This window comes from Anser anser (genome assembly GCF_964211835.1).
Source record: "Anser anser genome assembly, chromosome: 9".
NCBI lineage: Eukaryota > Metazoa > Chordata > Aves > Anseriformes > Anatidae > Anser > Anser anser.
The window spans coordinates 14,528,508-14,553,398 of record NC_139729.1 but is presented as its reverse complement, the minus strand read 5'-3'; the positions used below and the strand labels follow the sequence as shown (position 1 = coordinate 14,553,398).

The 24,891-nt window shown below is 40.9% G+C and overlaps 1 protein-coding gene across 5 annotated transcripts in view; it reads left to right on the top strand.

The window, feature by feature from the left end:
• The window catches only part of ARHGEF4 (Rho guanine nucleotide exchange factor 4), a 215,060-nt gene that overhangs the window by 79,149 nt on the left and 111,020 nt on the right, over positions 1–24,891 (top strand). For all 5 annotated transcript variants that reach the window (XM_083849078.1, XM_083849082.1, XM_083849084.1 and 2 more), the window contains one exon: positions 18,318–22,742. In XM_083849078.1, coding sequence (XP_083705204.1) covers positions 18,318–22,742 — 4,425 coding nt within the window. The remainder of the gene's footprint in view (positions 1–18,317; positions 22,743–24,891) is intronic.

Genomic DNA, 24,891 nt, shown 5'->3' with positions numbered 1-24,891 from the left:
GTTACCTGGGATCCAAATGTAATGCCAGCCTTCTACAAATCTGATCTTGTTAATTTTATACAAAAATAAGCTTATTTTTAAACTCATTATCTTAATTTTACACCCCAATGTTGATGTGATTCTGCAGTGAAAGCTTTAATAGTATATTTGCCTATGCTGGGGAAAGTGCCACTTGAATTTTTTCTGCCTTTCCTGATGTTGATGCTCAGTGAGGTTTGTGATTGGAAAAAGTCCCTTTCAGCTGATCCTAAGGGAACTGTCTCAGTACTATAGGGTGTTTATAGTATCATCTTCCTTCACATGCGTACATGTTGTGTGCAGAAAGGGCAAATCAAGCTGCTGAGAGGACAAATGAGCTGCTTTGCAATATTTGTTATGTTTACTTAAATGAACTGAAAGATGCTATTGCAGAATCTCTCTTTCCACACACCACTCTGCAATGCAAAGTTTAGGTTTTCTGGGCAAGCTAGACAGTTGTCACTGGAGGAAACCTGTAAAGAAATCCTTGAAGCATCTGGTTCTTTTTATTTACTGGATACTTTCAGATATTTATTTCCTTCTCCATAGGGCCCTAGATGGCCCTTTTCTGTTTAGTCAGGCATTCCTTCCTTTCTTCCAAAATCTCAATTTTTTTCTTCAAGGAGACAGGCATCAAAGGTCAGAAGGTAGTGCAGAAGTCATCCCCCTGCTACTGTGGTCTCTCCCCCTCCCTTTTCATTTGGTCCCAGGTAGGCCTCTGCGTCAGCTGCAGCAGAGAGTGCTGTGGCAGAGGCAGCCTCCCTGCTCTAAGGTGACCTTTCTGTGCCTCAACACATTTTTGCCGGGTTACACTGAGGGTCCTGTTTTGAGCACCTTTCATGTTAGTATTCCTCCTAAAAGTATAGATATTTTCATGCTAAAAGACATGTATGGAAAAAGGGAGCAGTGTTTTTGTTGTTTTTGTTTTGTTTCCTAAAGTCTTTAAATTCGGTTCTGGATTAAGAAGTGGATTGCTGTTTGCAGCAGGCCATATGGCAGTCACATTCTTACCTCAGATTCTGAATTCTATCTGTGCTGCCTCCTTTCTTGCATGTGATGGGAAAGTTGGATGCCATAGTTCTGTGCTATGAGATGCTCACTTCACATTTTTCAAGGTCCATGTCCAGCTAGATTCAACCAAGGTGGTGGTAGTATGTGAACTCGTGGTTGCAACAACCTTCTGTTTCATTTACTGAAATAGGTGTGGCATGTTGTATGCCTGCATCCCTTTCACTAAAAGGCTGTGGCTGAGCAGCAAGAGAGGAGTTCTACATTTTTTATCATCCGTCATCCCTGAGGCTACCTGCCTCAATTCAGAGGAGCAGAGACAATTCTTTTAAAACAGGCTTAGCCATTGTGAAAACCCTGTACTCCCATCTTTAATTACTGAGTATTTAATGCAGTAAGCTGGGATGGGCAATGTCTCAGAAACTTTGATGTCTTGGAGCTGTCCTGCAGAAGACAAAAGGCCAGGAGATGTGGTCAGGATTATTTCAGTGGTGTATTTCTAAGCCATAGAGATCCAAATGACTTTCAATAGCTCTCAAGGTGAAGAGTGTGCTTCACAGCAAACCTGCCTGAAGGACAGAGTTCCACAGTCCTGGGAGTACTGGGGTAGAACTGGAGAAATGTTGCTCACACTAGAGCCATTATGGAAATGTGCGGTTTACAACTACAGGGAATAAGGATAAATCTGTGACAAACTACCTATGACATTTAAATACAGCTCCTAATATGAATTTACTGAAATGGGAAAGGCAGGGAAAACGAAGAGGATGGTGAATGAGGAGAGATGACACCAATTTTTAAAAGTGCAGATTTATTAGGGAAACATGAAATGATAAACATATTTTGAATATTTCTATGCCCACAAAGCCATGCAGATGCATAAGCTAGTATACGGTTTTCAGCCAATAGGCCTTCCAGAGACGATCTGGATATCTTGCCCTTTCCTGTTCATATTGCACTCATGGGTCTTATCGTCTTATCTTCTATAACCAGGCAGCACAGAGTTTAATATCTGTTAAAGAAAATGTTTTGTTCCTCAGTTTTCCATTATAAACTTATAAAATCAGAGCACTTTATTTACAGGGAGTGCAAATAAACTGCAGTGCTCTTGGTTTTAATCAGTGGCAGCAAGTATTACAAGCAATACACTGTTCTGTGTTTCTGGTATTCCTAGTTCCAGCAGGATACCTCCTGGTATGTGAGCAGTGTGCAGTCCCTCCTCTGAGCAGCAACGCAGAAGTGAGTGGGCAATGACAGAGAAAATGCCTCTTCTGCAAGGCAGCTGTAATCAGTGCTGAAAACTTACGTTCAGTCACACTAACATGGAACAAAGCAATAGTTACAAAACAGAAGGGCTTGATGAAAACATATTTTCCATTGAAGCTGCTGTTTTTCTTTGCAATGTGATAGGGTTGTTTATATTCCCAAGTCAGCAGAATTTCAAGTATGATGGAGAGCAGAAATATCTGATCTGCCTGCTCCGGTTTGTCTTGTGGTGTATGTTTGTAGACAAGAAATTTTAGGTGATGCTTCAGAATGCTATTTATGCATCATTTTAAATATTATCCACAGTTTATTTGCATATTTCTGTCCCACTGGTGTTCTTACCATGATAGGGCTTAATCATGTCTTAACAGTGATGCCAGAGTAAATGGAAGCTTAGGGTGCAGCCAGCTCTTTCTAGTTTGTCAGGGTTGCACTGCTAATGAGGAGAGCCTAGGTAAGTGTCCTGAACGCTAATGCCATTTGTCTAGACAGCGCTGCTCCTGTCACTGAAAGAGTTGTTGGCAGTGATGTCTGTGTGAATCTGGGGAGTGTTATCACTTGTATCAATAGGATTAATGATTTCCTGTTTCAGTGGCATCCTGCCCACACAGGTGAACACCGAGCACTGAACACATAGCTCTCCTTTCTGCTGCCAATCATTTCCTCTATGACATGGAGCAGAACGTGCACAGTGGTGACTGTGCCTTACTGGCATACCTTGCCTGCCTTATAGGCAGAACTCTTGTAAGGATGGTTTTCTGAAGGAGATCTCTGTAATTTGGATGAATACATCTTCTCTCCTTCTCCCTGGTAAATCTCCAGGGTAGCCAATCTTTTGGGGCTCATGGAAGGGTCTTCTTCCCCTATTCGGTCAACTCTTTCTCTTCACTGAACTCCTGTCTAAACAAGAAGCAGTCACACATACTTGTCTGTTTTCTCCTAAGTTAGATAGCAGGTGGGGCACTCTGCTTTTCCTCAGCAATTACCCTGGCATTCCCACAGACTTTGAATGCAGAACTCTGAGGAGGATAATTACAACCTAGAAAAGGAGCAAACATCCTAACAGCTTAGTAGTAACAAAATGCTCTACTAGGCATTTTGGGTGTCTTCATGAGAAAATATGTATATTTTATAGTTAATCTGCATAAATGCTTTCATTTGGGAATGGTTCATAATTAAAGCAAAGAAACAGAAACAACAAAAAAGCACTAGGTGTGTCTGAGTACAGTTGGAGTGTGTATCAGACCTGCTGGCTCAATTCACCTGGGACCCAGTTGTCCAACAGCTGTCTGCTGTCACCATTCTGTTCCCAGGCAGGTTTTCTGTTCCTCCTCTGTCAGTTGGTGGGTTTCAGCTGGTGGATCCTGGGAAAGGGGGTGGCAAGGAGCAAACTACTTTCACAAAAGTTTTCACAAAAGTTGTTGTCAAATGTCTCATTCATGGATGGCAGTGATCTCTTGAAGGGTCACTCAGACGTTGTTAAGGAGCCCTATATGCTCTGTGGGTGCGAGACAGGCTTTCTGGACATCTTCAGTAAGTCCAATTATTTGTAGTCATATTAGACCAAGGTCAGATGGCATGTATTAGACCCACTACCTTGTAGAGATCAAGACCTCTTGATTTGAAAAGACGTTACAATTTCAATTGAAATACACAAAGCCACTCTGCAGTGTATTTACACTTAACCCAACCTGATTACTTTGTTTGACTTTCCATACTACACAACAAAAGTCTTTGAATAGTGATTTTTTAAGGCAACTTTTCTAAAGAAGACATCAAGAATAAGGTATCTGTTTAAAAATCCGTCTTGAAATTTCATGAAGGAGGTAACTTTTTTTGACATCATCCTATTTGAATTTGTTTCCTTTTCTGTGAAATGAGGCAATAAAAATGGCCACAGTGGCCAGATGGGTCTGTAATCTGCTCCATTTAGCCCAACATCCTGTGTCAGTCAGCGATCAGTAGATGATGTCCAGGAAGAAGGATAAAAATACACCAACCATATTGTGAGGCTTCTACAGAGTATGCTGTCAGCTGCCATGAGCTTGTAGCTCGGGGTCCTCAGGCAGATAACTCTTTTCAAATAGGGTTTTCTTTAGATGGGGTTGGTTGTTATCAAGAGCTGGGATGGTGACATCTTCTGACTACCTGCAGTATGATTCCAGGAGTAGAGCTGCAGGAGGAATACAGGGTTAAATGAGCAGTTGAATAAAGTGGACTGGGACACTGAAGCCCTACCTGCTTCTTCTGGCTTTGTCTCATTTATTGTCAAGAGCAAAACATGTAATGTCTGTGAGCTCCCTTTCTTTATGTGACTACGGACCTGGGGATGGAATGAAGTGTGGTGTGAATAGGATATGTTAAAGGATCTCATTTGGTCCAGAAATAGATTTGGAATATTGGGATTCAGAGTCCCTCTGCATCCCTTCAGCACAGTTATTCTTCTGGGTCATCTAATCTTTTAGGAAAGGAAACATTTCTTCATATACCTTGGATGTGCTTGAATAGCAACTTGCACTTAAGAAAAATACTTTAAAAGCTGCTTATGTTGCTGAAACTTCACAGTCTATTAACATTATCTGATATCATCAGTGTATTTCACTGGTAGTTTTGTCGAGCTTCAGTAAAGAACTGTTAAAGAGTTTTAACCTCATAGGAATTCAGACAAAAGGCTCTGCAATTACATCTATTCTTTTCTTGCCCATCTGTGCACTAATTGAAATGACTATCATTGTTTTTTTTAAATGTAAACTACAATCCATCTCCTCTCATGTCTTTTTTGTTTACCAGCTTTTGGCAACATTCACTTTTTAATTAGAGTTCCATTAATTAAGAAGTAGAAGTAAGGACGTAAAGGAAGTAAAGCAGCATAATGGGTACTGATGGATAATTTAAATCCATGTTCCAGTATGTTAGACCCATATCCTGCGTAGGTTAGTTCTCCAGTTGAGCTTCTTCAGTTGCCTTCAGGCTTTGTTTTTTTAGTTAAATGGATTGTTCCTACCAGGTGAGAGTCTTTCCATTTCATCTTCTTGTTTCCTTCCCATGTCCATTCAGTTTTCTCCACCCATGCTCACTTCCCCCCAGTCTCACTGCCTGCATGGGAGGAGCGCTGTATTTCCTGCCCAGCTGGACACCTCGGGCTGGAAGGCAGGAGTCTTTTACATGACAAGAAATATCTTCCTGGTGACATGAGTCAAAGCATTTGTGATGTGCCTCCATGCTCTTGTTCAGAGGTAGTGGAAACACCTTGGACCTATATGGTGGTGGCAGTGAAGACTGGGGAGCTCCAGTTGCATGTTGTGGCTGGATTATATCGCACAATTTGCTGGAACTGTGAAATGTCTTAGGCCCTGATGTCATTGGCTGATCATGAGATTTGGCTGATATAGTAAACTGATGAGTGAAACCTGAAGACTCCATAAGGACTATTCTCAATCTTTGGATGTGAAAGATCAGAAGGTTTTTATGACCCTGATTTCAGCTGTCTCCTTCAAAGAAACCATGAAGAAATTTCCTGGGCACATTAAGCCCAGGCAGAGTGTGGTACTACAGAGGTTTCAGTTCAGACAGCGGACAAAACAGTGAGGTGAGACTTTCATAACCTTTTGCTTTCGCACTGCAAGAATTGGCATCAGCCCGTGCTTTTGGCTGTTGGCAGGATGAGCTGATCCTGGATCAGCTAATCGACAAAGCAGCAGACTGGTGAATTCAGGAGAAGCTCTTGATGTAACTTGCCACCTTGACTCTGTCCCGGGCAGTGGAGCTGGGATCGCAGATGGAGAGGGTGTTGCAGAAAACTCACCCAGGGTTTACTTCTGTACTGACAAAGGAGTGGGAGAACTGGAGTGGCGGCAGTAAAATCTGGCCGATGAGAAATGATAATTGCTGTAAACTATGGTACTACTGGGGACAGAAAAAATTCCCGGATTTCACAACAAAATATCACCAAGAGAAGCAAAATCAATTCATCCGTTCTTATCACAGTCCAATGTCATCTGCAGCAGTTATAGAGAGGCAGCACTTGGGCTGGCAACTGAGTCCTGTCACTTCAGATACAAAACACAGCAGAGTCAGGAGCTACAAGGTAGGCTGTTGGTTCTAAAGTGACTAGAGAAGAGTGACAGAAAACTAAACAAGGGCACCTGGGACCAGACTGGAAACTGTGGGTCTGTTGCTTATACAGAATTCTAACTCTAGACCAAGTTACAGTCCTCCAGGTTATGTATGTATTCAAGTGTGAAAACTTTTCCTCTGTGGAATGACGTTATAGTCTGTGAGGCATTACATACTGTGGCGTTTGTGTTTTTGTCTTTTGCAAGACTGAAATACTGCAGAAAGGCTTTTGGTGAGGTCTTAACAATTGTGAAAGCAGTGTCTGCACTGTATCTGGTGTATTGCTGAGTTGGCTGGAGGCTTTTACTAGAAGTTGGCAGAGAAATAGTGCTAGTAACAGAGTTTTGAATTTGTACTAGACAAGGCTGTCTACTGCCTTAAAAAATCTTAGCTATTCATAACCTGTAGGAAAATAATTCATTTCTGTAAGAGCTAAGATTTGTGGAAACCATCATTCCATAGCCAGTGTGAGTTAGAATATAATATTTGTGTGATGAAGCATCATATTTATGCAGCTATCTGTAAAGAAAGAGCGTAATAAATAACACATAGGGAGGGGACAGGCCAATGAGCATCATAGATTGGAGTCCATATCTAACTGAGATACCTATGAAATAAGGTTGTCATATAAGTTCCACTGTAACATATCTATCCACAGTATTCTGCTCTACTTTAGTCTCAGCTTCTTCTATATAGTGTCAGAAGACAGGAGGATCAGCTCCTCCCTCCCTCCCTCCCTCCCTCCCTCCCTCCATCCCTCCCTCCCTCCCTTCTTTTTCCCTATCTTTTTCATTAAAAAACATTATTTCAGCAAGGTCTTTGATTCTGACAACCACTCTCTGCTTGATCTCTGGCAGATACGTGGAACTAGCCATTTGTGTAATGTAATATAATAACAGGGTTGGGAAGAATGGAAACAGTGATAATGCTTCTATAGAAAACTTGATGGAGACAGATCTGAGGAGAGGACAGTTGTTAGCAGAAGTGACAGTAAAATAAAAGAAGCCAAGGCACAGTCTATGTGGAACTGGGCACTGCACTGGTGCAAGCTGAAGTAGTCGCTCTTTAAAAACCCAAGAGGAAATAGGATTTGTGCACGGTTTTAAGAAGTATCTCACTGCGCTGTTTGTTTTGTCATTGCTGAATTCCATGCTGTGAGCTGAACAGGCAAGCTGCATCCCCTTGCAGCTGCCCTGTCTTCCCCAAGGCAATTATCTGTGATAAGCTACCATAATGTAATTAAATGTTTAGGCTGGCCTGAACAATTTAATATTGTACCTCTAACACAACCATAATATAATAATGCCTGTTGTTAGTACTATTACTGACAGGTAATGAAAAAATGATTGAGGCTAAAGATGTCTGCTGCTCTTTGCATGCTCAGCATTGAAACAAGTGAAAAGGCTGACTAAAGAGAAATGAACTGTACTGAGAAGTACTCTGACCTGGAACAATGGCAGCGGGATCTTGAAAGACTTGAAAATGTATGATTTGCATCTTTTTGTTTCCTTTTAAATGTCACTTGATCTTTGTGGTTAAGAGCAAAGTTGAGATCTGTTTTGTTAACTGAAGTTTACAGCTTTTTGGATGTTCATGAGGTCTGTGTGCCATTTTTCTGGAAATGATCTTAAGATGCTATCAAATGAGACATGACTTTTGCAAGTTTTTTTTTTTTTTTGGCCTGGTGATGATTCTGAATCAGTGCTGTGCCAAGCAAAATCATCAGGGAGGAGGCTAGAGTTACTGCATTCCTGATTCTTCAGGGCTGAAAGCTGGATTTTGGCTTAAGCAGAACACTTTTGTGGTTGAATGGCTAAGCTTCCAAATCTTTCTATGTGTTAAAGTTAGTGCTGTATAGGTGAGGGATTGTGGTATGAATTGAGTGATTGGATCTTGGTCACCCATGGCTGTGTATTCCCTGCCACATAGAGTGGCTTTTTGCCAACATGCAGCTTGGAATACAGGGCAGCTGGGGAGCGTGGGAACAGTTGAGGAAGGAAAGACTTGATAGAACCACACCCAGCCCTGCCTTCGGCTCACAATTCTGCTGCCCTGGATTCTTTTCTGCAAGACCTCTCTCTTTTCTGCACGTTGCCCAGTTTGAGAAATTGGGTGTGATGTGTAGTTTGTCTCACCTCCTCGAGTCCTATCTCTAACCTTACAATGCTGAAAACCAAATCCTTTTCACTGAGCTAATGAGTAACATGTACATGAGGACAACAATTTTCTGGGGCAGCATTTCTATTTAGTTTCTATTCTTTCCATTAAAAACAACAACAACAACAACAACAACAAAAACCAACAGTGCCTAAAGGCACCTAAAGTTTAAGGAAGCCAAAATAAACAATTTAACTGCGATCCTAGAATCTCCCTTAGTAATAAATAGGTATGATGGACCAAGGAGCAGTTCCTCCATCTGAAGACCCAGACACACAATTTGTGATCTTAGTCAGGGATATAATTCCCTCTGCTGGTGGAAGAGAGCCGCCATACTATCCATTCTCCCAGGAGATAAAGGCAAAACTCAGATTGTAGGGCGGATGTGCCAAAACAGAGTTCTGCTGTGCTAAAGGACCTAAGATACTGACAACAATTTCTATCCCTTCTTCTGTCTTTGCCATATTGCAGTTTTGAGGCATGATTGAAAAAACAAGGTTGTAAGGGTTGGGTGGTACATGCCATTTTGCAGTGTGAGATCTTTTGTAGGCTGAGCAGTGGGGCTGGTTCTTACAGTCTTTTCTTGCATGTCATGCTTTCTAGACCTCTCCTCTCTTCAGTGGACATTCTTGGGCCATTCCTGAGCTCTGCAACTAATACGTGGTTGCCTACAGTTGCAGGGCAGCCCCGATTACTGTAGGTCTGAATTGCTAAAGGAGTCTTTGCATATGACTGCTCTTCTGTGTCACTTCAGTGTTACAATGGTGTATTCCCCTGGGCCTGTGTATTGCAGTAAAATAACAGAATGGTCATCTACAAATTAGTAATTATTGAATTAGAGGGCTGTGAGGAGCCAAAATAGGTCTTCTCATCTATTCTTCCACTGGAAATCAGCTCTACCAGTGTCATTCCTCTCAGATGTGTATCTAATCTGTACTTAAAGGCAGAAAGTGTTGGCTACTCCATGCTGCCCCCAGACAATCCATCGCTGGTTTTTCATGTTCCGTACTTTTTTTTTTGTTGTTGTTGTTTTGGGGGAGGTGTCTGTTGTTTTTTGTTTTGTTTTGTTTTTAAACTTTTATCTAACTTAAAGCTACTCTGCTTCAAGTCCCTTAGGTCTTGTTTTATCCATCTTGTTTTATACATTTGGAGAGGTTACTACTTTGTAGCAGCAGTTAAAGACAGTTTTCACATTGTATTATCTCTCTAGATTACCACTATTCTTTCAATCTTTGCCAATAGTTTATTCAGCCTAGATCATTCTTGTTCTTTTGACTACTGCCAGTTGTTCTGCGTGTGCTGATGTAGGATACACATCAAGCCTTTTTTGAAGGGCTACAACTGAGGCCTCTCCCTTGTCAAGCGGAAGTTTCCCATGCCACTATAATTACTGTTTCTATTGTTTAAGCCATGTGTAATGTTGGGAATGTCAGAAAATCCCTTGAAGCCATTGACATGAATGAGACAGGAGTCTTGTGGCAAAAGTTCAGTTCATAGTTATACTAATTCACACATGTAGTGAGATAGTATAAATTATCAAAGTCAAATCAAATGACATCAAATTAAGTCATCACTGTGATAAAAGGTTTCTGAGAATGGGCAGGGTCTTACAGGATGTCAAGAGAAAGGGGCATTTTGGTCATACAGAATCATACAACCCTTGTGGATCTTGAAAAATAAGGCAGGGCTTACGTGACCTCAATTCATCTCATGAATCAGGAGATTTCATTCTCCTGTGTATAGTCACTTAAGCTTGTATTTACAAATACAGTTCTGAGGTAGGGAGGTGTTACCATTGTTTTACAGAGGTGAAATCAGATACCCAAGGTCAAAGGAGAAGTAAGGCATTATGCTGGATACTGAGCAGCTACACCAAAAAAAGGCCCTTGAGTCATTTCCTGATCCCAGGAGCTGAAATGCCTGTGCCCACATGCTGTAGCATGCAGTACACCTCAGCTTCAGTCCATCTGAAACCATGGCAAACACTTAACAGCAAAGGCTTGCTTTGCTCCTCTCACTGTGCCATGTGGACATAGAAACGGTTTGAGTTTGAGGAGGAGCAATGCCCCCTGATCTCATGTTTCAGCTGCAGATAAAGCCTAGAGCAGGTGTAGTTTCATTGCCTCCAGTGAAGTGTGCTAGGCACATTTTAGTTCTGTCAGCCCTGTGAGTACATGGCTGATACATACACATACCTTTTAGTCATGTTTCTTTCCTTGTTGCCCTTGAAATTTTCTTCTCTGTTTAAGTAGTAGTCTGTGTGAGAAGGCCTCAAGCCTCAGAGAGGCATTAGACTCAACTGAGAAATGAAAAGTTAAAAATAATGAGCTAAGATGGTTGAATTCCTGACTCTGGAGCAGATGCCCTGGTATGTCCTGAGAGAGTAATTTACTCTGAATCTATAAAATGAAGACAGTACTTCCTCCCTATCCCTATTTCCCTCCCTATATCTTAGTTATAAACACTGTGAGACATAGACTCAGCACTTTTATCAAGCACTTAACTCAGTTAGGTCATGGGCTTTGTAGCATACAGGAACCCAGCAGCAAAACATGTCAGAAGAAGGGGGTTTGGTGTGACAATATTGCAACAGGCCTGATCAAAAGGAGTAGCATGACAGCAGAAATACTAGTTCAAAAGCAAAACAATGTAATCAAGAGGGAAATTAGTGGCTGAGTGAAGTGGGAAATCTCTGATGGTGTTTCCATCATGAGGAGGTCAAGACAGACGAGGAGATCAAGAAATGCAGGACTTTGTATCAATCATTGCCTTGTGTCTCTCAGGTTTCACAAAGGCTCTTTCCATCAAAGTGCTGTTTTAATTAACAGTCTGATTTATAACTGTCTGCAGACTGATTTTCTTGATTAAACAAAGAAAACCTAAGTTTCCGAAAGTGGGGTGAGTGATTAGATTAATTTATAAGATAAACAAGCCATGTATCTCATCACTTTGCACTTGACATCCAATTTCATTGCTTGGGCACTGAATTGCTGGTCATTGAGAAAACATTATCTGATATCTTGTGGCTACATTTGCACCCATACACTTAGGATTTTTTGGACCACACTATATATTTAATGGAGTCCTTTTTCAGTAGCTTTCTTCTTCAGAGGAGATTGCCCTGTCTTTAAAATATTTGCTGTCTTTCTACTCCTCAAATTCAGCATCCCTTGTATAATTTCTCAATGGCACTCAAGAAAACAGAAAGGCTTCAAAAAAATAGTGAATATGTTTAAATATTTAAATGTACTCTCAAAAAAAAAAAAGTGGTTGCAGCAAGTTTACAAAAAGAAGTTACAGAAATACAAGCCAGCACAACACCCCCTGCTTGGTCTGCTAGACCAGAAGTCTCCATTTTTTTCACCAAGAATCCTAAAGTTCCTACTCAGCAAACTGTTCAAGCATGTTCTTAAATGCCCTGAAGTAAAAATAACTGTGCTGTGTTCATTTAACAGGGAACAGGAGGCCAGGATCCCCTTTTTAAGAGTATACAAGTTTCCGTTAGTAGAAGGGTGTTAGTACTTGAAAGCTGTCTAGCCACACAGCTCAAGAGTTCAGCATGAGCTCTGTCTTTGGAGAAGGATTCACATAACTTTTGGGCAGGATTTTTGGTCTGTACAGAGCTAAATGTTGCTTCTACCAAAGAGCTTAAACCTCATGCAAGAGCATCTATCCTTAGAGAAAGGTGAATGGTAAAATTTAGATAAAAGCAGGTGTAGATGTAGATGGGAACATAGCAACTTCTGGTTTTTTTGTTTGTTTGTTTGTTTGTTTGTTTGTTAGTTTGTTTTCTTCTGAGACAGTTCCGAGCTCTTTTCTGTTTAAAGAAATGGAGGGAGGGTGGTAGAATATTAACTTGGTGTTGTAAGGCAAGCAAAAAATACACGTTTCATGGAAAGATAATCAAATCTAGCAATGTAGGCCTGCCATGTGTTGAAGGTAGACGTGCAATGAAGCAGTGTTTTCCCCTTCACATTAGCCAGCAGAGGGAGTATTGCAACGCAATGAAAGTAGATTGTTTTGAAGTGCAGGGAAGCTAATTGTGAGTCTGAATTTTTTGCTGTTCATGTTCCAAATTTTATTTGCCCTAGTATATTGTTTGATTGACCAAGAAATGATTTTTTTATATATTTTAGAACAGTTGCATTATTAATTTTTGATATATTTTATTATTTTACATTTCAAGAGTGAACCTATGTAGTTAGTGCTTTTGCTAAAATCCAGGATTTCTTTTGATGCAAACAGGCTGTCAGTTTTGAATGTACTTGTGAGAATATATTTACAAATATTTTCTTAATAGTTGTGTCTGATATTGCTACATCAATAAAAATGTACTTCTGGCACAAACTGCAGTTCTTATATATTATCTTCTACTTTTACTTCAGTAAATCTTTATGCCTCTTTGCTGCCTCATCATTTCATCTGCTGGGCAGCCCTCTGGCTGAAGCTAAAGCAGTTCTGAGGGATTTGTTGGTGAGATGCTTGACCTGCAGCACAGTAAGGGACTGGAGTGCAGCTTGCATTTATTAAAGGGAGTATGTATTTCTTTGCGCAAGCTGAGTCTGACCAGGCTCTTTGTTGCAGCCTCTAGATGGCACCCAGATGATGCAGTTAGTAGAAACTACTACTACACCTTAGCCAACATGTTTTGGCCAAGATTTCTGCTAAGCAGTATGCGGTAGTAGAAGTGTTAATGTCAAAGCAGGGAGATAATGGTTTTGGCTTTGGGTTACAACAGTGTTTTCATGTTGGAACTGGCTTGCTGAAAGAAATCAGAGAAGCTGTGTGGAGTGCAGCAGGCCACCTGCTTGTGGCATTTTTTGCTGACATAGTCCTCTACTAACCAAGTATCATTGAGACAACGTCATGGCGGGGTCCAGATTTACGTCTGGAGCCAGGTTGCTGGGCTGTAATGTTGAAGCACTCACTGAACAGAAGTGGAATGCTGCCACTCGAGCTGACAGGAGGGGAAATGTACTGAGTTTTTGCCAACTGCTGTTAAAATATTTTGATACTCCACTGGTTCTGCACAATTTTGTGGCCTTTGCTTGCAACCCCGTCTCCCTCTTGCCTTCATCTGGCACTACCACCTTGAGCAGTGGTAGCTGCCAGAGCCTTATGCAATTGCTTGTATAGTCCTACTGATTTTGGAATTGCTTAGCTTTTTGGAGGCTTTCTAGTGGAGGCACTAAATAAAACTAGAGCAGGACGCTTACACAGAGGACATCTGAATGTTGTTTCCTCGTGCCACTGTTAGCGTAGTGCAAGTTCTCACAAATACTGGCTTTGAGATTTTCTTTTTCAGCAAAAAGTAAGTGCATTGTTTGGGAGAAATAACAAGCTCCCACATCTCTTGCAGAAGAGGGAGATGTATGGTTTTAGTAACTTTATGAATCACGCAGAATCACAGGGTGGTTGAGGTTGGAAGGGACCTCTGGAGATCATCCTATCCAACCTCCCTGCTCAAGCAGGGTCACCCAGAGCATGTTACACAGGATGGCATCCAGGCAGGTTTTGAATATCTCCAAAGAAGGAGACTCTACAATGTCTCTGGGCAGCCTGTTCCAGTGCTCTGTCACCTGAACAGTAAAGAAGTTCTCCCTCACATTATGATGAAACTTCCTATGGTTCAATTTATACCCAATTACCCCTTGTCCTATCTCTGGCCACCACTGAGAATAGTTTGGCCCCATCCTCTTTACATGGTCCCCTCAGGTATTTGTAGAGATTGATGAGATCCCCTGTCAATCTCCTCTTCTGTAGGCTAAACAGGCCCAGCTCGCTTAGTCTTTCCTCATAGGACAGATGCTCTAATCCCTTAATCATCTTCATGGCTCTACTCTGGACCCTCTCTAGAAGTTCTACATCCCTCTTGTACCGGAGAGCCCAGAACTGCACACAATGCTCCAGGTGTGGCCTCACCAGAGCTGAGTAGAGGGGGAGGATCACCTCTTTTGACCTGCTGTCCACACTCCTCCTGATGCAGGCTACGATCCCATTGGCCTTCTTGGCACAAGGGCATACTGCTGGCTCATGGTTAACTTGTCTACCACGACCCCCAGAGCTGCTCTGCAGCAGGTTAGCCCCCAACCTGTATTGGTGTCTGGGGTTATTCCTCCCCAGGTGCAGGACCCCGCACTTGCCCTTGTTGAACCTCATGAGGTTCTTCTTGGCCCAACGGTTCATTTACTAAACTCCTCTTCTGATTCTCTGTTCAGTTCACTGTTCATATTCTCCTGTCAAGTTAATGCAGAGGCAGGCAGAAATTAGGATTTTTTTTCCTGATTGAAATCTCTCACACACAGTATACAGCCAAAGCGGGCAAAATATATGATGTGCTTCAGAACTTATTTTTGCCTTCACTAGTAGGAATATATTTTTGTTGTAATGCAACTTATGTCCTTTTTTTCATTGCAATTTGGCAGCACTGCAAATAGTTACAACATCCAAAACTGTAATATTTTACGTATGCACTATAGGAAGATAGGTTCTGCTGTTCACTCACAAAACACCTACTCTTTTTCTTTATACACTTTTATCAGAGGAACACTTACTGTATTAAAATCTTCTGGTCCTGCAAATGTTAATGAAAATTCCAAAACCATGACTGTTTCTTGTCTTATTCATAGGAAGTTTTTACTTTGCACATACCTAGTATATCCTCACAGGTCGCCAGGGTATCCAGATGAAACGTGAGTACTTTTCAACCCTACCAGTAAAAAGAAGTCTTTATAAGAGAGGAAAATCTGAATCCTTCTTCCAATCAGCACCTTGATTAAAAGCTACAAAATCAGTTATGCTATTATACTCTACCACCACACTGATGACTTTTCACAAGTTTCTTGGGACAGATATTGTATAAATAGTGCTCTGCTGTCACCTGTTTTAGATTTGATGTCACCTCCTTGCTAAGACTGTCTGCTTTTCTAGGGATTTTTCACCAAAATTCTACTTCAGCAAGAAGCATTTCAATTGCCTTTAGAGCTTTCTCCTGTTTTCACTGCAATCTTCAGGACCAAGCCGTGTCCCATGCCCTTTGCAAAATTACTCACAATAGACTTAACAGACAAAGAGATAAATACATAAACAGATCAATAGATAAACACACGGTCCTAGCAGAGAAGTGTTTCCCAAGCTTTATTATGTTTCAGAGTCAGTCAGGACACCAGTGATGCATAAGGATGCATTTGCTTTCCCAAGAGAGCAGTGATTGTTTCCAGCAGTTAGGGTGTTTCACAAGATAGCCCCATGACCACAAAATTAGGCCCCTTAATGACTGGATGGCACTCCTTATATATGACTCCATATATAAAAATGTGAATGGCTCCATATGTAAAAATGTGATGGAATATCCTGCAGAAAATGATGCAAATGATGCAAATACAGAATCTGGTCCAGGTAAACAATGATACATGACTTTCATACCATATAAAAAACTTTCACAGACAGCAGTGGCTGTGTCTGCTGTTCCCATGGGAGCAAACGGCACATAGCAGCATTGTCCATCCCTAGTTAGAGGCCAGTGTGTTTGGAGGGTATCTTACATTATGGAGAGAGGTCTTCACACCTGAAGGTTACAACTTCCATCCTTCTTTAAGTGACTTTAAGTTGACATTATTATATATGGCTGCATCCAATATATTAAGACAGATCAGTAACTTTAATTTCACCCTGTGTTCTTGGCACTTTCAAAGACAGTGAAAGACAGGCAAGAGAGATGCAGTCAGGGACAGCATTGCTTTGGTTTGTCTATTGTCTGTGAAATGCAAAAGGCTTTCTAAGGTGTTGTTAGATAGGAACCACTTCCTCTAAGCCAGAGGAAACTAGAACATTTCCTCATTTCCCACAAGGTTTAGAGGCAGTTGTGGAACCTCTGCTTTAATTGCGTAATTTTGTGTAATACACATAAAGAAAAAATGAATTTGGAGGGGATGGTGATGGTCACAGTCTGAATATCCTGACATTGCTGTGTTTGGAATGATAGGTAGACTGTAAGAGATCTATGCCCTATTTTTTTAAAAAATGTAATTCATAATTATCCTTGGGGACAGTTGGGCATCTTCATTACTTTGTTCCTACTTGCCTGAACAGTTTTTATCTTAGTTTATTGCCATCTGTAAATTTGTGCTCAGCACACTGTTGGAGAGGCAGTGCTATTACTGCTGAACAGCTGCTGCTGTACTCACTGCTGTGTGAGCCAACTGCTCATGGTTTGTGCTGTTCAATCATTATGTGAAATGCTAGTCTGTGCTGCCTTAATGCTGGTCATATCTGTCCTGGTGGTAGTGGGATTTGACTTTACTCAAGGACCTCCATTATGTGTATCACTGACTGCATAAAGTAAAGGACATGTTACTCTATTGGTTACGTGACTCATGCTGCAGTTATGTTGCAATTTGGTCAGGTTTAATTGTGTGGACTTGGAAGCGTTGAATCCTGCCCTCCCTCCTCCATTCAGTTAATATTTTCCTTCTTCTGCCAAGAGAAAATACCAGTCTTCTCACTGAGGCTTATCAGAGATGTCTTGAGCGTTCAAAATAGGATGAGAGAGAAAAAAAATACATTTTTTTTTCTTTTTCCAGAGCTGACAGAGACCTCCCTTACCTCTCCAATTTTTTATCTGTTTCAAATCTATTCTGTTTCCTTGGCTTACCACAACTCCCACTTGGAAATAACCCTATTTTTCTAGTGACTTACCTTTTCCAATTTACCCTGCATGTTTCGGATTCTGTAATCGTAAATTCTGAGACATACCCTTTGCTGTGATTTGGAATTTGACTTCCCATAAATGTGAGGTCTCCTCTGTGATGAAACACCCTGATGAAGGTGACATGTAACTGAGGCCAAGGGACCTTGTGTTCTAATTTGGTGGCTGCTGCTTATTTGTGTGTGTGTGTGTGTTTGATGTGTTTGTTTTTAGAAAAGTCTTTCACTGTTCATTACTTCTTTTTTTTTTTTTTTTTTAATTTGGTACATCTGGAGAACTTCTGACAATAGTTGTACCTGAAGCTGACAGAGAGCAAGTACTATTTTTACCTCAAGAAATCTTGTTGTGATTTCATTTTCTGCTTTATATTTGAGAAATATATATCCAGGTTTCTTTCTGATGGTTAAAGACGAAGATTGACACTATCCAATGATGCAACAAAGACGTTTCCTAATGTTGATAGTGTGGTTTTGATCTTTTTGCTTTCAGTCACTGATTTGGATGTACTCTGATAACTCAAATATGTAGTGCTCCTCGTATAAGCCTTCTGCAAAATGACATCAAAGACTTCTTTCACCTTTGGTTCAAGCTTTGGTATGGGTAGTATCCAGTTATCCAAGTGCAAAACCATTCTGTATATATTTGTTACATTTGTGTAATTTGGACAATGACGATCACTTCTCTGTTTTATGACATAAACTGCCTCCTTAGAATTGAAGATGGATCAATTAGAGCTTTTAGATCTACTGGCAAGGGATTATTTCCATTTGACTTATTTGAATGTGAAATGTGTCTTGGTAGTGGGCTATGAAAGTTGAAGCCAAAAGTTAAATTTTGGCCTCTGCATAAATAAATATTAAAATGAAAAAACATTAATTAAGAAGCAGTAAGAAAGAAAAACTAAGAAATATGAAGACCTCAGGACCATCAATAAGTAAAATGTCAAGTATAACTTCTAAAGATATCAGTGTGTTAAATCCATTGTGTTCTTAAGTTCCTTTTCTAATAAATCATTGTTAAATAATTCTTTGCTGTTTATTCATAGACCCCAGAGCCAGTTGTCAACTACGTCAGTGAAGGAGAGTTTGAAGATGATCTGAGTTCTTCTACTCCAAGCACAATAGAGTTGGAGATACGAGGATCCAGCCAAGACACAGATGAAGATTATTTTGAGACCCTGTCACATCAGAGTGGATCTTTGTCAGATGTAAAAACTGAGCCTTATGAGAGTGCATCAGAGACAGAATCTGTTGCCAGTGATGTAACTGGAGAAACTTGTTTGGATTCAAACTGCCTTTTTACAGAAAAAACAAATCTGTGCTGTAGTCTTCCTAAAGCAAAGGCAGAAACAACCTGCCATGAACTTAAGTGCTCAAGGCGAACAGAATTTAGCTGGCAGGTGCAGTTAGAAGCGTCTTCCAAAATAAAAGTAGCACCAAGCAAACAAGAATTACAAACTACAAAGTCAGAAGGTGAAGTGGGTGTTGAAGATCTAACATTAAGTAGCAGTATTTCCAACACAGCAAACCAAGTGAGTGAAGAGGGCATTTTATCACAGACAGACAGAAAGTTTGTAGTGGAATTGCAGAATAAAACAGATTTTGAAAGCACTGAAGTGCAGTCCTATCCCAATTCCTTACCTACAGAAGCTGCTGTTACAAGACAGGAGGAACGACCTGCAGTATTAAGCATTGCTTGTTTCAAAGCTAACTCCGGAAGTTGTTTGATTTTTCCTGAGGTACAGCAACTTTCCTTCCAGTCAGATGCAGCATCAAGCTGTAGTTTGTCTAATCTTCATTTTGAAACAAATGGACCTTACCATGAAAGTTACACTGACATATCTGACTATAGATGTGGACTAGACTCCATGTCCAGTATAAAATGCAATAGGAATAACTCAGCTGACAGTGAGAAAACTACAGGTAACAGGATAAAACATGGAAGTACAGAAACCATGTTGACATCACATTCATTCTTCTACCAGCGCCACTTCAAATCAAAATCTCCACCTTGTGGGTCACTACACACAAGGTCAGAGGTTACAGGAAGTAAAACATGGCACAGTGTGCCTGAAAATATCAGTGCTCAAAGAAAGGCAGAATATTTTGGGAACTGTATTCATCCAACAGACAAATTTAGTTGGTCATGTTCCAGAATACATCATCAAGGGCTTGATTTTGAATACGCTTGGAAAAACTTAGCAAGGGTACCTGTTGGCCCTGAAAAGGCAAGAAAAGAGGGCAAATTTGACATAAAACAATTCCTTCTTAATACTGACATAGACTTGAATGAGGGTCAGCTTTCTCAACCAGCAGGCTCCCCCCAGTGTGTTGATTTTTATTTGCACTCTAAACCAGTGGCATGTGGCCTTAGCCCAGAAGCAGGAAGTACATGTGCTGGTAGCTTATCTTCAACCCAGACAGATGCATGTGAGTGTAATCCAAAACAAAAGGAGACATCATCTTCCCTGGACTGTGAACCAGTGATCATAAATGCTGAAGAACTTCTAAAAAGTACTCGGTACAATGCTGAAAGAGGTCTGGAAGCAGATCAATTCCCTTGTGATACTAATGTTGAATTTGGGAATTTTGACACTGAAAACCTAGCAGCTTGTCGTGTAGGTTTTCCTGCTGTTGTGGAAAACAGAGATTGTAATTGTTCTGTAAACTATGCTTCCTCTAGTAGAACGCAGAAGAAAAGTTTGAAGGAAAATGTCCTGGAATCTGAACTGTCACATATGGAAGTCATGGCTGGAGGAAGACAAGCAGACAATCCTTCTAACCTTAACTTCGGTTGGAAAGTCCCTGAAACTGCATTACCAGGTGGCAGTAACACAGAGGCAGAGCATAAAGTTTCAGTGCATCAAAATACAAATTGCAAAACTGGTGCCTTAAGGAGTCAGTCTGAACCAGTAGCAAATGAACATCCTATTCATCAAGGAAAGGACAAGGACAGTTTCTTTGCTGTGGAAATGACTCCCAAATCAGATCATGTAAGCCAGGGAAGGCACTTAATGAAGCTTCCAGAGCTAAAGCCTGCCCTGGTTATAATATCTGTGGAACAGAAAGGACTACAATCCAAGACACTGACTGATGACCTTCATACTGAAAGGGTAACTGGAACACTGAGAAGCATAGTGAGCAAGGACTCAGTGTCTCCTCATACTTCCAGCAAAGATCATGATGAGCCAGAGAGAGTTCTGAGTGAGTGCTGTAGCTGTGAAGAACAAATTTTGGCCACCCACAACTTTCTTGGTAGTGCAGAGCTACTCCCTATTGGGGATATGACTGAAGGAAAAACAGAAATTTCACAAGAGCAAAGCGAGAAAACAGTTTCATCCTTAGTGCTCACCTGTAGTAATTCCACAGTAACAAGTAAGAAGGTAGAATTCAGCAGTGTAACTGTTCCACTGGGCAATGATGTACTTACTGCAGAAAATACAGCAGATAAATGCAAAGAAGTGCTCTCAATATCACATAGTAGATGTGGTATTAAGATCTTTGAGTCTGAGGCACACAGAACAAAGACTGATTTTGCATTAGAGACAGAAGAGTTCAGAAAGTCATGGGCTGAAACAAAAAATGACCAGGTCACTAAGGAAGAGGAATTCAAAGCACATCAGGGCAGAAAGGAAGAAGGTTATATAACTAGAGCAGTAGCAGTGGAAATGTGCAGCATAAGCAATCTGTGTCAGGGAGATGGTGCTTATGATGATCTTCAAGGACCCAGCATCAACACCTCTGAACAAGCAGTAGGCAGGGAAGGAGCTGAAGGCTGTAAAGGTTCAAAGGAACAAATAGGTATTTGTGAAGAACCTTCTCCTAGGGAAGAAAAGGAGGCCTCTCCTGCAGAAAACACAGCTACCTCTAGCAAAAACAGTGCATTGAATCTAGATGTGTGTGATGTCTTTAACTATTCTGTGAAGAGAGAAACCCACAATGCTTGTGTGGTTGGCCTAGATAATATAAGTACCTGCAGCACTAACAGCGAGGATATGGATGAGAACTCATTCCATGGCCTGGGAAGTAACAGCAGTCTCCATAAAGCTGTGCAAAAGCCAACAAAGAACGGGAATAGCGGGAAAGCTTCCAGGTTTTTGGTTTTCTCAAAAATGACATCTTTCAGGAAAACTAAGCCTGCCACAGCAGAAAATCACGGAAGCAGTAGCTTCTTTGGCAGCAAGGCAAAGACAGAAGAATTGGATGTTGGGAAAGGAGATGAAGACACTGAAAGTTTACAGTCTTTCAAAAGTTGTTCATCTGGTTCTGCCTTCCACAGGAAGGAAAGCTATGCCTCTGAGTACTCTGATGATGATGATTTATTCTATGAGAGGCCTGCAGGATTATTCAATAGAATGAGCCTGAGGAAGGCTTCTGGCTCTGGTCGGATACTGATGGAAGATACCGATGTAAATTCAACTTCTCTCACACTGGCTGCTGTCAGATATGCGGATGGACTAGTTTCAGGTTCATCTGAAAGCAATGACAGTGAACCGGTGGAATACCCTGGGTTTAGAAAATCCTTCCCTGAAAATGAATACAAAAGAAACAAAAATCCAGAGGGCAAGAAGTTCAGGGCAAGGTTGGCCTTGGCACACAAATCACTCTCAAGCTTATTTGAATCTAAATCTCTAGAAAAAGAAAACACTGAGCAAAGTTCGAAAGTATCACTGAAAAATGAAAAGGAGAAAGCCAAACGTTGCCAGAGCACCTGGAAAGCTTTTCTAAAAAGCAAGGAGGCAGATGGACTAAAAAGGCCTGTCCTGGCAAATTTATCACCAACGCAGGAGAGTGTAAACACAACTAGAGGCCAACTGATGAGAACAACATCAGTAGAGCAGCAAGACAGTTCCAATGGGCACACATTTTTGAAAACAGAAACATCTAATGGTTCGTCAACAGACACCAACTCTTTTGACACCTCTGTGGAGCCTGTTGATGTTTCTTCACCTGCAGATATGTGGAGAAAACGAACACGGTCCCATGACTTGGGCATCAGATGCTCACAAAGTTCAGACTGTGATGAACACCAGGATGCCCTGGGCAACAATTTAAATACTTCTCTAGAGGAATACTGGATGAAATCTCCATTTAGTCCCACTGACATGCAGTTACCATTTAGTCAATCAAGTCCGTCATGTCCCCAGCTCTCAAATTCTGAAGGTAAAGATATGCCCTGTAGGCCCATGAGCCCCAAACCACAGAGTCCACGATCTGCTTCTCAACGCAAGAGCTTCCGATACCCTGGAAGAATATGTGCCACATCAATGATCTCTCTTGGGAACAGCTCTGCAGCTGACAGCAGTTTGGAGGCTCCTGAGAGACCAAAGACACTGAAACCCAGAGGTAGTCTCTTACTTTCTGTACACTCATTGGACAACGAATACCAGAAGGATGACAGTGGGATAAGCAGTCAATCCCAGATCAGCTTAAACACAGCTTCTTCCATTAGTGACATTCTCAGAGATGAGGTGAGTTGTTGTCTGGGAATGATCAGGTGGTGTTTTGTCTTTTGTTTTAATGTGGTTTATGAGTTCTAGTGAAACTCTTTAATGGCCGAGTGAACACCTTGGTTAGATTGATGCATAAATATTCCTCTTTGTCTAAGGTAGGTGGCACTACTTAGTCTTTGAATTTCTGTTTCTGTTCAAGACTATGTAAATTGATGCTCTCTTTTAGGAAGGATTTATCACAGAAATCTAAATGAATAGAGTCATCACAACACTGCTAATGCATAATGTTCCTCAGAAAGGCTATCTAGGTTCCACCCTGTTTTTAGCTGGATTTTACCCCTCTGGGATAAGGTAGAATCAAGCCTTGTGACTAGCGTATAGCAAATAAGTTTCTCAAAGTGAGTGGCAATGTAGAAATCCATTTCCATTGCTAGCAGTCACTTTTAAGAAGAAAAATCTTTTTTTCTTTAGAGAGTGAGCAGCTGTCTTTCAGAGTACCACAAGCCTTTTGCAGTCACCGTAACTACCCTTTCCCTTTAAGTGCCACTAGGAATCATGTTTTGCCTTTTCTACAGCAAATGGGAAAAAAAATATGGACTCTTTCTGGCTCTCCTTTTGATGCTGCATTATATTCTAATCCTGGTAACAAATTAATTTCCTTGTGATAGGCCAGTTCTCACGGAAAAGAGTATGTCTTCAATAGAGATTTCTCAGTTGCTTCAGGCCTTTTTAAAAGCAGAGACTTCCTCTTGTAATCCCAGACAGGATTTTCTAAATTGTAAGTGGCCAGGATCTTAGGAATCTCTTTTGGTGACTAAGCACAAACCACCAGAGTGACTGAGATTGATCTGTTAGGTGAGATCCCAGAACCTGGATCAGTCATGCTACTTTTTTAATATTGCTGATGATGAGTTTTGACATTAGGAAGTAGGCAACATTATTTTGTTGAGTAGATTTTCAATGGCGTTCAAGAGAGGGTATGAGATTTTCAGTCTCTTGCCACACCCCAGCCAGACACTTTTCAGAGAGTTCATGAATCTGGAAATGCTTGATCAATTCTGCATCTGAGGATGGTTGTGCTCAACTCTCATGAGCCCTTGCACAGCTTTTGCTGAAGATGCTGCCCTTTGTCTCTCACATCCCAGGTTATATTAAATGTGTAAGGTACCCTTCAAAATGGTCTTACCCTATACTTACTCCTACTTGATGTTTTGTTTAAAACAAACAGAAAAAGATTGGTTGAAAAAGACATCAGGAGGTCATCAAATCCCATCTCCTTCTCTAGACAGGACTAGTAGCAACAACAAATAGAGAAAACCATGACTTTGTCTGGCCAAGTCTTAAAAATATCTAATGCTGGAGATTTTACCATCTCTCTGGGAAAGGATTCTGATGAAAATTTTCTTCATATTTCTCAACCAGGATTTTCCAAACTACAGTTTCCAGGTTTTGTCTTGTTAGATTATCTGACATTATGAAAGTGCTTGGATCCACTATCCATGTAACTACAAAATTAATATACACCACTCTTATATTGCCTTTAGTGTTCCCTTATCAGCTTGAATAAAACCAGTTCCCTCAACCACTCCTCACATATTCCCAGTGAAAGTTTTTTACTTGATTGTTTGGATTTTCCTTTTTAGCTTATGCTGTCTGGATTCTAAAGAAGCATGTGGGTGGCAGTTTGAGCAGTGAGGGCTGTAGTACCAGAATTGCTGTGGGCAGACGGGGAAGAGAATTTGCTTTATTCCCTTCTGTCCTCTCTACTTGAAAATCTTTTGTTTTCATGGGTATCAACCTAACTTACAAACTTAACACCACATTCTGAAGAGACCTGCAGCTTTACAGCAGCCTAGCAAAATACAAGATACTCAGAGTATGGAAGGTACTCTTAAAACATTGCCAAGAGATGAAGCCTGTCAGAGGATGAATAAAATCATCGACCTGTAAATTGTAGCTCAAAAGAGCACCTAGAAAAGAATGGAGAGATGCGGCATGTATAAAGCCTTTAAAAGGCAAGCCCACATTCTGGAATGTAGCCATTAGGAGCAAATGAATAATTACTTAAATCGATTTCTAGATTACAGAATTTAAATAAAACTGTGAAAAATTTAAATGGTTTCTAAGCCATATAAAAACAGTTTAATTTTACTGATTCTTCTGGAGG